The sequence below is a fragment of the Oncorhynchus mykiss genome, chromosome 16 (assembly GCF_057628025.1).
Source record: "Oncorhynchus mykiss isolate SJ-2025 chromosome 16, ASM5762802v1, whole genome shotgun sequence".
NCBI classification, from domain to species: domain Eukaryota; kingdom Metazoa; phylum Chordata; class Actinopteri; order Salmoniformes; family Salmonidae; genus Oncorhynchus; species Oncorhynchus mykiss.
This window is the reverse complement of record NC_143037.1, coordinates 27,612,166-27,626,009: the sequence shown is the minus strand read 5'-3', so window position 1 is coordinate 27,626,009 and position 13,844 is coordinate 27,612,166. Positions and strand designations below refer to the sequence as shown.

Genomic DNA, 13,844 nt, shown 5'->3' with positions numbered 1-13,844 from the left:
ACGTTAACTACCTAGCAAATCAATACTCAGTCACAGTATCAATATAAAATTGGCAAAATTATATCACGATACCCTATAAAATAATTTGACGCATTACTACATAAATTGTGAACATTTAAGAACTCTGGGTTGGACTGTCATTTTGCAACCACGCGTCATGTGTAGACATGTTTATGTGTGAATGTTAAGCTGCCAACAAAACTCCAGTAAAAGTGCAACAAAAACCTCTTAAGTGACTAAAAATCGGTTTTAACTGTGGGAACTGCATTTGTTTGTTTAAATGACACGATTCATTTGTTAGTGACTTCTTTACATTGAAATGTGTCTTACAAATGGTTTCCCTTTGGTGTAACATATAGTGGTTATTATGAGATGAGACTTGACTTAACTAATATATTCTTCCAATAAAAAAAGTGATACATTCAACAAACAAGATGTTTATGTAGTTAAGTTTAAAACTTTATTTTTTTGGTCATTGTAGTTTAAAGTATTTTTTTGTATTTTCCATATTTTTATTATTATTATTCATAATTCGCTATAAGAGAGAGGAAAGGGGAAGGGTGGGTTGATACCGGGTTAAAGTACAAATCCAATCTCCTCTTTTATGCCGTTCCGTTCATTCCTCCTCTTTGCGACACTCAACAATTTCTGAGCAAGTGTTTGTATTTCTTCTGTCCATTCGCCCAATATCAAGGAACTTAAACTAAAGGAGTCAGTCTCAAAGCGATCTGATGTTGTCAAACGTTGTGTCCTTCGCTCGTTTGGCGTCCATGTCTTTTCTCTCCACTATGATGATCTCATGTGGTTGTGTCTTTTGTCTTTAAAATGAAAGGAGCTGGAAGAGAGATTGGGTGCGGCTTCTGTTGGCGCCGCTTATCATCATCATCATCCTCGGTTGGGCTTTAACCAAGGCTTTAGCAACGATGAAGCTGAGAAGTGTAGCTGACCAATGAGGTCTTGCCGCTTCTCCCTGCAAGCCCATCACTGTGTCACGTGATTGTGTCACTTCTTGGTTGGGTGTGGTCATGTCCAGAGGGCGAGGGGGGTGGACCGTTCCAGAGGGACAGTTCTTTTGGGAGGGGAGAAGAGGAGCTCAGTTTCCAGGAGGGTGGAAGGGAGAGGGGTGCGTCTGTACCTGCATCGCTGTGGGGGAAAAAACAGAAGAAAGAATTGAGTATCGATTAACACAATATTACTATGGATGAAAGAATAAGATGATTAGTAGTGTTTCAGTTCAAAAGGCCACCATTCACCTATTTGATATTTATCAAGGATGTAATAGTACCTTTAAACAAAATATTACAAAAGTACTTTTCAACTAGTCATCACAAAACACATTAGAAACCAGCATTTTTAACTACAGTTTTTTAGGAAAGTTCTATATACACGGCCAACAACAAGACTGCACAAGACAATATATATGCAAAGAAGTCCAGATACGGCTTCTCCAATAGAAATCCCAGATGATGCTTGTAGGTGATGTCATGGCAGCTAAACTCATATACAAAAACACATCCTAGGGTCCAACGGAGTCGCTCTGAACTGTGCATGTGCAAACCCGTCAAATGAAAAGGCACTTATTCGCTATAGTTTTTGACAAATGTAAACGTGTCAGTTTGTAACTTTCACAAGGTTATAGTGATGACATGTTCAGCTACTTAAGACATTGAATCAGGGGTGAAAGTAGATTTAAGTTCTTACTGGTACGAGACACACAAGCTCGCTTAATTACACATTGAATCCCTATTAATTTCATATATGATCTTTCTATAAATAAAATGGGGCCAATGTGTCACATTAGGATAAACATTTCAAAATGTTTTGAAACAAAAATAAAAAAGGATTTTCATGCAGTTCCACATGTGTACTTAGAGGAATATATAAAAGTGAATATATTCAAATTAGCCCATAACTCAACCTATACATCAACATAGGCCTAGGACTAGATATCCTTTAACTTTAAGCAGGGTTCATAAAGACTAGATCTTTTCTAAATGAAACGTTGAGTATTTACCTAAAGTTAACATTGGAAAGTCAAATTCATGAACTTTAAGGGACTTTTTCGAGAAATTAATTGTAATTTTCAAGGACCTCAATGTTATATAATTGTGCATTCAGACTCCTTGACTTCTCCCACATTTTGTTACGTTACAGCCTAATAATGACAAAGCAAAAATAGAACTGGAAATATTTCATTTACATAAGTACTCATTTACATAAACCCTTTACTTTGATGAAGCACCTTTGGCAGTGATTATAGTCTCTCGTCATCTTGTGTATGACGCTACAAGCTTGGCACATCTTCATTTATGAAGTTTCTCCCATTCTTCTCTGCAGATCCTCTCAAGCTCTGTCAGGTTGGATGAGGAACGTCTCTGCACTGGCTGGGCCACTAAAGAACATTCAGAGACTTGTCCCAAAACTACTCCTGCATGGTCTTGGCTGTGTGCTTAGGTTTGTCAAGAGTGCAAAGCTGTCATCGAATTTACTTTGAAGAATCTCAAAAATAATATAGATTTTCATTTGTTGAACACTTTTTTTTGGTTACTACATGATTCCATATGTGGTATTTCATAGTTTTGATGTCTCCACTATAAAGAAAAACCCTTGAATGAGTAGGTGTGTCCAAACTTTTGACTGGTACTGTATGCCTATTGTAATGACATTCAGCGATTGTATAATTGAATTGCATCCACTGTTTTCCGCGCACGTCTGTCACTCACCTCCGCGTCATCTCGATCTCGGCCACTCATCTCTGCCTTGGGAAAATGTAAGTGTTCTCGTCGAACCACAACACAAGTTGGAGCGTATACCACCCGGTTTCAAGTTAATTCACTCATTTCATGCGGTAATGTAAAATAGTGATGTAATAGCCTAGTTTTCTTGTTATTTTGTATTAATTGTGATCGGCTCACGTTTTACCGGATACGGCGTAGCCCCACTATTTATTTTGCAGGGACGCCGGACCGGCTTACTCTTACCCCACGTTGAATCAAATCCAGGTTGTGCCTTTAGATTTTAGAGAAAATTAACAACTAAGGATGCATTTTTCACTTCTACCATTGACTTCCCAAACCCCGGTCTTTTTGCACTACGGAAATGTCGCGCACCCTAGTATAACACTCTGGTTCCCTTCTCTGCACTAATACAAGCTTAGGGAAACCTTCATACCTTGTGGATGTCCTATGTAGAAGTGTTGGTGGGCCCCTTGTTGGAGGCCGTGTTGGGGGTGCTGGGAGACTTGTCCAAGGCCGTGCTGGGGGGGCGGGGCCTGGAGCATCACTACCTGCGGGTGGCCATGTTGGCCCTGGTGGTGGGGTCCCTGCATGGCCCCTTGGACGTGAGCCTACGGAGAGGGACCAGGGACATACAGTATGCAGAAACGTACATAAAATGTGTCACACAATATATAAAAACACAGGTAAAAAGACATGGATCTGCCTAAATATAAACATTAGGACATTGTGTTCTTACAATCACTCTAAATTCCTTATTGCTTGGGCATAGAAATTGATGGACAGTTATGCTTTTTCATTTTAGTCATTTAGCTGACTGATCCAAAGCAATTTAGGTTGAGTGCCTTGCTCGAGGACACAGAGACAAACGTTTTACCTTATCGGCTCGGGGATTCGAACCAGCGACCTTTTGATTACTGGACCAACGCTCTTAACCACTGCCACCCATTTTGGATGGAATTTAGTATTTTTTTTTCACTCCTTCCAAAAGGTGTTTACTTTACAAATCTGGCATTAGATAATATATTTTTGACATCTTCAAATAGATATGCAACACAGAAAAAGAAGGACATCTGTTTGTGGGTGAGCCAATTTGAATTATGAAAGAATAAAGGATGCTGTCAGAAAAGTGAGGAATTCCTGGTTTTAAAACATGTACCCTAATGAACAGAACCCAGAGTAACTCCAGCAGTGTAAATGTACCTGTGTTATCTGCCCCAGACCGGGGTACGTGTGCGGGATTCCCTGGTGGCCATGCAGGCTGTAGCCCTGAAGGGGGAACGAGCCCTGGGGCGATGTTTGTCCCGGGGGCATATTAGAAGGGGTGGGGGCTGAGAGCGCCCCGGAGTGATATAGAGACTGGGTTTGGGGTCCCGACTGGGCAGAGATGGAGAAGGAAATCATTAGCATAGGATAATCTTAGAAGAAAAAAAAGCTCAGACTCAGCAATATGACGTGACCACGAGTAGTAGTGTGAAACAAAGATACTGCAGATTGTGATAGCTGTGTGACGACAACAGTTGAGAAGATTCATCTCTTGCTTCACGCTCTTTGTATTGAAAGTCAGCCCACTTGTCCTATCGCTGTCTGAGTATACCTTTAACATGGACCTTCAAAAGGCCCAACAACACTGTATGTCGATAAAATAAAACGTGGCCAAGACAAAAAGGGGTATGTTCTAGAACTGGTATGCGGTCCGGAGAGGGATGGTGAGATTTGAAGCTGTGATGAGGGGTGTTGGTTTTACCTGTCCAGGGCTGGGGGCGTGCTGCTGGGGGGGGGGGTGGTTACACGTAGGGGTGCTGGAGGGCCGGGGCTGGTGCACTGCACCCTGGTGATGGGAGAACGACTGGGGGGCTAGAGAGGGGCGAGAAAGAGAGAGCTGAAGACACTTTCCATGATAAATTTCCCAAAACAATGATCCAGTAGCCTGGTACAAGATGTGTTTGGCTATACAGCACAAACAGCAAACAGATCTTGGACTAGGCTACCCCCCCCCCAAAAAAAAAACAATGATCCAGTCTAAATCCAGGATCCAACCAGTTTTGGACTCACCATAGATACCCTGCTGTGGCACCAGAGGCCCCTCACCTTGGCCGGGGAACTGGGGGCCCCCTGGAGGGCCCATGACCTGGGGGTGATTCCCTCCCTGGCCCAACATCCTCGCACCGCCCTGCAGCATGGAGTACATCGGCTGGGGAAGGGAGATCGGGTGAGACACATAGAGAAAGACAGAGACATTGTTTTCAGTATCAGACCGCTACAGTAATGATGACCAAAACTGGATAACCACTAAGGCAAAGGGAGGCGGTTCGATTCAAAACTCTGGGGATAGGATATTGAGGTCTGACCCCCCCCCCCCCCCCACAGTACAGCCATAGACACGGACAAACACACACCTTCCCACCCACACACACACAGACACACTCACTCACCTTCCCACCCACCCACACACAGACACACTCACCCACCTTCCCACCCACTTCTCCACACACCTTCCCACCCACCCACTTCTCCACACACCTTCCCACCCACCCACCCACACACTGACCTGTCCTGGGTAAGGCGTCATGGCCTGGATGACCTGCTGCTGGCTGTACTGCAGGTAGGGCTGGGGGTAGGGCGACGGCATCAGGGGGGCTCCGGCTGCAGACGCCGCCGCCTGTAGCATGGCCTGCGGCGGGCCAGAGTTGCCATGGTCCGAGCGTGGGGCCCCCAACCCTAAGCCTGGGGGAGACCAAAACATGACTGCATAACAACGTTGACAGGGAGGGGAACTCTGACACACTAGCAGATATGAACATGCTTTAAAAAGAACAATAAAGAACTGATTTGATCCCCAGGGGGAAATTACGTCACATGCTTACGATTGAAACTTCGGAACAAGGATAAATTCACTACTAGTTTTGCCCGACATTCAACTTTACTATAGAACTACAACAGTTTGCCATGCATTAGTAGATAAAGAAGTTTGTATTCTAAGAAGTAGTAATAATAATAATAAGTATTCGTAAGGTAAGTAAGATACACTGCTCCAAAAAATAAAGGGAACACTTAAACAACACAATGTAACTCCAAATCAATCACACTTCTGTGAAATCAAACTGCCCACTTAGGAAGCAACACTGATTGACAATAAATGTCACATGCTGTTGTGCAAATGGAATAGACAACAGGTGGAAATTATAGGCAATTAGCAAGACACCCCCAATAAAGGAGTGGTTCTGCAGGTGGTGACCACAGACCACTTCTCAGTTCCTATGCTTCATGACTGACGTTTTGGTCACTTTTGAATGCTGGCGGTGCTTTCACTCTAGTGGTAGCATGAGACGGAGTCTACAACCCACACAAGTGGCTCCTGTAGTGCAGCTCATCCAGGATGGCATATCAATGCGAGCTGTGGCAAGAAGGTTTGCTGTGTCTGTCAGCGTAGTGTCCAGAGCATGGAGGCGCTACCAGGAGACAGGCCTGTACATCAGGAGACGTGGAGGAGGCCGGTGGAGGGCAACAACCCAGCAGCACGACCGCTACCTCCGCCTTTGTGCAAGGAGGAGCAGGAGGAGCACTGCCAGAGCCCTGCAAAATGACCTCCAGCAGGCCACAAATGTGCATGTGTCTGCTCAAACGGTCAGAAACAGACTCCATGAGGGTGGTATGAGGGCCCGACGTCCACAGGTGGGGGTTGTGCTTACAGCCCAACACCGTGCAGGACGTTTGGCATTTGCCAGAGAACACCAAGATTGGCAAATTCGCCACTGGCGCCCTGTGCTCTTCACAGATGAAAGCAGGTTCACACTGAGCACATGTGACAGATGTGACAGAGTCTGGAGACGCCGTGGAGAACGTTCTGCTGCCTGCAACATCCTCCAGCATGACCGGTTTGGCGGTGGGTCAGTCATGGTGTGGGGTGGCATTTCTTGGGGGGGGGCGCACAGCCCTCCATGTGCTCGCCAGAGGTAGCCTGACTGCCATTAGGTACCGAGATGAGATCCTCAGACCCCTTGTGAGACCATATGCTGGTGCGGTTGGCCCTGGGTTCCTCCAAATGCAAGACAATGCTAGACCTCATGTGGCTGGAGTGTGTCAGCAGTTCCTGCAAGAGGAAGGCATTGATGCTATGGACTGGCCCGCCCATTCCCCAGACCTGAATCCAATTGAGCACATCTGGGACATCATGTCTCGCTCCATCCACCAACGCCACTACAGACTGTCCAGGAGTTGGTGGATGCATTAGTCCAGGTCTGGGAGGAGATCCCTCAGGAGACCATCCGCCACCTCATCAGGAGCATGCCCAGGCATTGTAGGGAGGTCATACAGGCACATGGAGGCCACACACACTACTGAGCCTCATTTTGACTTGTTTTAAGGACATTACATCAAAGTTGGATCAGCCTGTAGTGTGGTTTTCCACTTTAATTTTGACTCCAAATCCAGACCCCCATGGGTTGATAAATTTGATTTCCATTGATCATTTTTGTGTTGTTTTGTTGTCAGCACATTCAACTATGTAAAGAAAAAAATATTTAATAACAATATTTCATTCATTCAGATCTAGGATGTTATATTTTTGTGTTCCCTTTTTTACCTTAATTGAACTAGGCAAGCCAGTTAAGAACAAATTCTTATTTACAATGACGGCCTGCCCCGGCCTCCCCTAACCCGGACAACACGGTGCCAATTGTGCGCCACCCTATGGGACTCCCGATCACGTCCGGTTGTGATACAGCCCGGGATCAAACCAGGGTCTGCAGTGACGCCCCTAGCACTGAGATGCAGTACCTTAGACCGCTGCGCCTCTCGGGAGCCCCTGTTTGTAATGTCTTGCCAACTCAGCTTGATACTGATCATAGTAGTTGGCCAGACAGCACAAACAGATCTGGGACCAGGCTAGAGTATGTCAAGGTGTAAACAATGCATGCACACTGGTAGGGAGTCGGAGAGGAGGCGTGCAGAGTGCGCATACCTTTGACTCGGGGGTATTTGCCCTGGCAGACTGTAGACATGGTATACTGGTACATATGTGGAGGCTGGAGGGAAACAGAAGCCAGGAGACAAGAGGTCAACACGAAGCTACAAGCCGCATTGGCTTTTCAATGAGGGGATTTAGGCAATTTTAACATGAACTCGTACTAGATCCTAAAATGCGCTCAAACAATAGCGTAACACTGTATATAGTCACACACTACATCACCACTGGTGAAACTCAAGTATAGCATTGACTATAATTAAGCAATTAGGAACAAGGTGGTGTGGTATATGGCCAATATACCACGGCTAAGGGCTGTTCTTATGCACGACTCAACACGGAGTGCCTGGATACCACCCTTAGCCGTGGTATATTTGCCATATACCATAAACACCAGAGGTGCCTTATTGCGATTATAAACTGGTTACCAATGTCATTACAGCATTACAAATAAATGTTTCGTCATACCCGTAGTATACGGTCTGATAAACCACGGCTGTCAGCCAATTAGCATTCGGGGCTCGAACTACCCAGTTTATAATCAAGTATAATATTACCAATAATCCCAAAGCCTCACATTCATACAAACAGGGGGAGCAGTATTTGATGGGGAAACAGAATGTCCCACAGCATGCAGTCAATTCAATCACAGTGTCAGAAGTGTGTGTGCGTTACCTGTACAGAGTGGATCTGGGAGATGTAGGAGAGGTAGGGGGCGTTGTAGATGGGACCCTGGCTGCCTGGGTGCTGCAGCACCACCGCAGGGCTGGGAGGGGGTGGCCGGGGGGGCGTGGGTGAAGGGTTGGGCTTCGTCTGCAGACACAGAGGGAAGGGGAAGAACCATTTATATTTGTTTGGTAAGTAGATGTCTAGGCAGTGTTTGGTACACTCCAGGGTGAACTTTCCCCTCGATACAGATAAGATCAGCTTCTCCTCCCCCAATCTAGGGATGGGCACGGTTATTTGAATATTCGATATCTCCCCAAAATGAATGACATTATTTGAATATTGAAATGATTTCAAATGCCCATCCCTACCCCAATCCTAAATCATTAGTGGGGAAAATGTAAAATGGACACAAAAATAAGAAATAAGTATCTACGGGCAACTTTACCCTACAACAGGCATGGGCAAATTTATTATTTAAAAAAATTGAGTTAGAATAGTAGAATACACACGGTGCAAATGTTTTTCTGTTGATTTTTGTGCAACAGCAATCTCTTATGTCAGACAGCTAGGTTTCCATCCAATATACAACAGATTTTCATGCAAAGTTTAAAATCTGCATAAAATATGCGCATTTTCCCACCAGAGATGTGTTTCCATCAAACGGACTTATTGCGAATAAAAGTATGTGCGTGATGACGTTGCGCACATAAAAATAACGTTTGCGGTTAAATTCCCCATGGACCGAATGAAAAATACAAGTTAAATGGTTTCCATCGCATTTTCAACTCTGATGGTTTTGTCACAAAAACAAATGTACCCACTCTGGTCTTGGCACGTGCGCTCTAGCCAACAGCTCGCAGATACAGTGCAGGTAGGTAACAAAAAACTAACAGTGGCTGTGAAAAAGTATTTTCCCCTCTTTCTGATTTTCTCTATTTTTGCATATTTCTGACACTGAATGTTATCAGATCTTCAACCAAAACCTAATATGCAGTGTTAGGTTTCCGGCAGAAATAAAAATGGACCCATCTCGTCCAAAAAGTTGACTCAAGTTTTCCAAAAGCACCTGGATGATCATCAAGACTCTTGGAAAAATGTTCTATGGACAGATGAGTCAAAAGTATAACTTTTTGGACGACATGGGTCCCATTATGCCTGGCGAAAACCAAACACTGCATTCCACAGTAAGAACCTTATACCAATGGTTAAGCGTGGTGGTGGTAGTGAGATGGTTTGGGGATGCTTTGCTGCCTCAGGACCTGGACGACATGCCATAATAGAAGGAACCATGATTTCTGCTCTATTTTAGAGAATTCTACAGGAGAATGTCAGGCCATCTGTCTGTGAGCTGAAGCTGAAGAGCAGCTGGGTCATGCAGCAAGACAATGATCCAAAACACACAATCAAGTCTCCCTAAAAATGGTTAAAAAGCAACAAATTAAAAGTTTTAGAATGGCCTCGTCATAGTCCAGACCTAATCCCAATTGAGATAATGTGGCAGGACTTGAAACGAGCAGTTCATGCTCGAAAACCCACAAATGTTGCTAAGTTAAAGCAGTTCTGCATGCCATAGTGGGCCAAAATTCCTCCACAGCGATATGAGACAACAACAACTGAAAGGAAGCATTTGGGTGGAGTCATTGCAGCTAAAGGTGGTACAACCAGTTAATGAGTGTAAAGGTGCAATTACTTTTTCACACAGGGGAATTGAATGGTGCATACATGTGTTAAATGAATAAATTAAGTCTCCATTTTTAATCTAATCTAATATTTTAATCTAATATTAGGATCTGGTTGAAGATCTGATAACATTCAGTATAAAAAAATATTAAAAACTAGAGAAACTTAGAAAGGGAGCAAATACTTTTTCACAGGACTGTTCATTATGAGATAATTATGGATAAGAGTGATAATTCTTGTTATTTGTCAAACGGCAGCGAAGCATCGATCATCATGTCACGGAAATAGGACCCTAGATATTTTATTGGAAAGAATCATCATCACATGCAATTTCACCACCCTGTGAAGTTCATCATAACTTATTTCATCATCATTTCATAATAAACTGCATCGCTCTCCAAGTCGTAGTGGGAGAATCACACGACACATCATCGCGTGACTCCAAGTCGACTTCAATATGGCGGTTATTGTATCAATATTATATCAATATTAAAGGCATTTCCACCACAATCTCGCATAATTAATTTTACTGGACACACAAAAAAAAGAGCCCACCAGGTCGAACAAACAAATTGTCCGTCTGCATTTATCAAATTGTACCTGCATATCCTTTTTCCATCAGACGGCCTGGACTTTTTTCATGCATCAGGTAAATCATCCACATGAAATGGTTAGATAGAAACCTGGTTAGACACTCAAAAAAAAGTCTGACTGCATGTGTGGGTAAGCGGACCCACGAGCCACTGCGGCCCCTCATAATGAGTTTTTGTGGCTTTCCCTCCCCGATCGAAGTTGCCCATCCCTACCCTACACCATTTCGTGCGTAGACCTCTAGACATTGTTTGGTATATAGGCGCGTCAAGACAGTGTTTCGTAGTATAGATACAGTAGATAGCAGACGCTTTTAAAAAAAAGCGACTGACAGTCATGATGTGTGTAAGCGCCATACTCTACCAACTGAGCCACACGTCAAGACAAAGTCATTGTTTGGTTAGTAGACATCAAGACATTTTAGATCCTAAATATTTTGCTCTTCTTGACACCTTCTTGCTTACCAGAGTGAGCGCGACTTTGTTTGGGTTGAACTCTTTGGCGTTGGGATTCAGAGTTGACTTCCTGACTTGACTGAGAGAGTGAGAGAGAGACCACTGTTAGTACTGTATACACAATGATATCCACTGCTCTGTAACCAAATCCATCTATAAACCAGAAAGTAGTGCTGGGCAATGTGCTTTTTGAGGTAAATTCAGTTTAGATTAAAAAAAATAAATTATTATCTCGGTTATCGATTTAGGTTTAGATAATTTAAAACATAAAATGCATGTAGTATGTGAGTTGAATGCTTTAACAGAATGAAACAATTATTAAAAGTCCCATGATGGTAGTGACTGCCCATTACGGCTTCAATAAAATAGTTCTAATTTCTATAGAGCGGCTGTCTATGTATACTTATGACTGCTAAATACCAACTATCAATCACTTAGATTATGTATTTTCAGGTAGGGATACCTCGTTGAGCAACTGCTCTTTATCCCTCACGATCGCACGTCTTCTTTCTCTTCTCTCCATTTCAGTGTCTTGACAAGTAGACACGCAATGGATTATGGTCATTGGCTAAACTATGTCAAATTTTGGCCTGTTGGGAACTACTACATTGCACAGTTTGGGCTTGATCTGATTCCTCTCTAGATAAACTGCATGTTGAGCTCACAGAATAAAAAAAAACGAACTAAATGGAATTCTAATAATTGAACCGACTTTGGTCAATTAGTTGTTTAAAAAAATGAAAAATAACTGATATTTTGGTTAATCGCTCAGCACTACCAGAAAGAATTCTCCTTTCAGTCTTCAGCAAAACTCACTCAATCACACCCTCCACTTGCTCTGCCTTCTCCTGTCTGGACTCCTCACTTCCTGGGGTCCTGGCTGACTGGGATTGTCCTGGCAATTGCCTGTCTGAAATGGGGCTGGCGGTGGTAGCGGCTGCGCTGGAACTGGGCTCCTTGGCGGGGTCCCCTGAGGGGGAAGCGGAGGGCTGGGAAGTACTTTGGGGGGCGAGGGTCTGTTTGGAGTCTGAGGTGGCGGGGCTGGGGTACGAGGGGAAGGACTTGGCCGTGTCAGAGGGAGATACCGCTGCAGCACTGGAGCCACATCCGCTGGGCTGAAGCTGAGGAGAATCACATCAAATAAATCTTTATTTATACAGCCAATTCATACAAAGCAAGTACAACCAAATGCACTCTATGCTAAAAAGAAAGAAACAAGAGGGAAAAAAATTACAAGGAGTATGAAACTTTAGTAAGGGGTGCTAGACCATTTGCATTTATCAAAATACCTTTCCAAGTTAATTTACAAACACATGTTTAAAAGGGTTTAACAGTAGAAATGGGTTATAAACTAGAAATGTAAGTAATTTATTTCTGACTACTTATAAAAGTGAATAAACTCAGCAAAAAAGGAAACGTCCTCTCACTGTCAACTGCGCTTATTTTCAGCAAACCTAACATATTTGTATGAACATAACAAGATTCAACAGACAAACTGAACAAGTTCCACAGACTAACCGAAATGGAATAATGTGTCCCTGAACAAAGAGGGGGCCAAAATCAAAAGTAACAGTCAGCGTCTGGTGTGGCCACCAGCTGCATTAAGTACTGCAGTGTATCTCCTCCTCATGGACAGCACCAGATTTGCCAGTTCTTGCTGTGAGATGGTGGAAGAGTGGGGTAACAAGGCAACTGCAGGTTCCCGGACATTTCTGGGGGCCATGGTAGAACCCTGACATTCCTGTCTTGCAGGAAATCACGCACAGAACAACCTGTATTGCTGGTGGCATTGTCATGCTAGAGGGTCATGTAAGGATGAGCCTGCAGGAAGGGTACCACGAGGGAGGAGGATGTCTTCCCTGTAACACACAGCGTTGAGATTGCCTGCAATGACAACAAGCTCAGTCCGATGATGCTGTGACACACCGCCCCAGACCATGACAGACCCTCCACCTCCAAATCGATCCCGCTTCAGAGTACAGGCCTCGGTGTAACGCTCATTCCTTCGACGATAAACGCGAATCCGACCATCACCCCTGGTGAGACCGCGACTCGTCAGTGAAGAGCACTTTTTGCCAGTCCTGCCTGGTCCAGCGACGGTGGGTTTGTGCCCATAAGCTACGTTGTTGACGGTGATGTCTGGTGAGGACCTGCCCTCAGTCCAGCCTTTCTCAGCCTATTGAGGACAGTTTGAGCACTGATGGCGGGATTGTGCGTTCCTGGTGTAACTCGGGCAGATGTTGTTGCCATCCTGTACCTGTCCCGCAGGTGTGATATCCGGATGTACCGATCCTGTGCAGGTGATCAGCTGTCCATCCTGTCTCCCTGTCTTAGGCGTCTCACAGTATGGATATTGAAATGTATTGCCCTGACCACATCTGCAGTCCTCAAGCCTCCTGCAGCATGCCTAAGGCACATTCACGCAGATGAGCAGGGACCCTCCTGGGCATCTTTCTTTTGGTGTTTTCAGAGTCAGTAGAAAGGCCTAGCGTCCTAAGTTTTCATAACTGTGACCTTCATTGCCTACCGTCTGTAAGCTGTTAGTGTCTTAACGACCGTTCCACAGGGTCCTGAGAACGGGAGGTTTCTTTTTTTGCTGAGTTTATCTGTCCAACTTGGTCCTGCTTCTTGAAATATTGAAATACCACCAGCCCAGGACTTGACAGAACAATTATTTTCACCAAGAGAATTTAGACTCAGAGGTAATTGCAGATTTCTCGTTCACACATGGCTAAGGAGCAGCGACAG

The 13,844-nt window shown here is 44.3% G+C and overlaps 1 protein-coding gene across 4 annotated transcripts in view; it reads right to left on the bottom strand.

Moving 5' to 3' along the window:
* Nucleotides 1–437: 437 nt before the first annotated feature.
* Nucleotides 438–13,844, bottom strand: part of LOC110491775 (ataxin-2-like protein) — a 53,152-nt gene continuing 39,745 nt past the window's right edge. For all 4 annotated transcript variants that reach the window (XM_090202486.1, XM_090202488.1, XM_090202487.1 and 1 more), the window contains 10 exons: nt 11,913–12,217; nt 11,106–11,175; nt 8,377–8,514; nt 7,699–7,762; nt 5,287–5,462; nt 4,791–4,929; nt 4,483–4,592; nt 3,939–4,112; nt 3,172–3,346; nt 438–1,143 (listed from right to left, as the gene is read on the bottom strand). In XM_090202486.1, the coding sequence (XP_090058612.1) occupies nt 1,094–1,143; nt 3,172–3,346; nt 3,939–4,112; nt 4,483–4,592; nt 4,791–4,929; nt 5,287–5,462; nt 7,699–7,762; nt 8,377–8,514; nt 11,106–11,175; nt 11,913–12,217 (1,401 nt within the window). In that variant the 3' untranslated portion in view covers nt 438–1,093. The remainder of the gene's footprint in view (nt 1,144–3,171; nt 3,347–3,938; nt 4,113–4,482; nt 4,593–4,790; nt 4,930–5,286; nt 5,463–7,698; nt 7,763–8,376; nt 8,515–11,105; nt 11,176–11,912; nt 12,218–13,844) is intronic.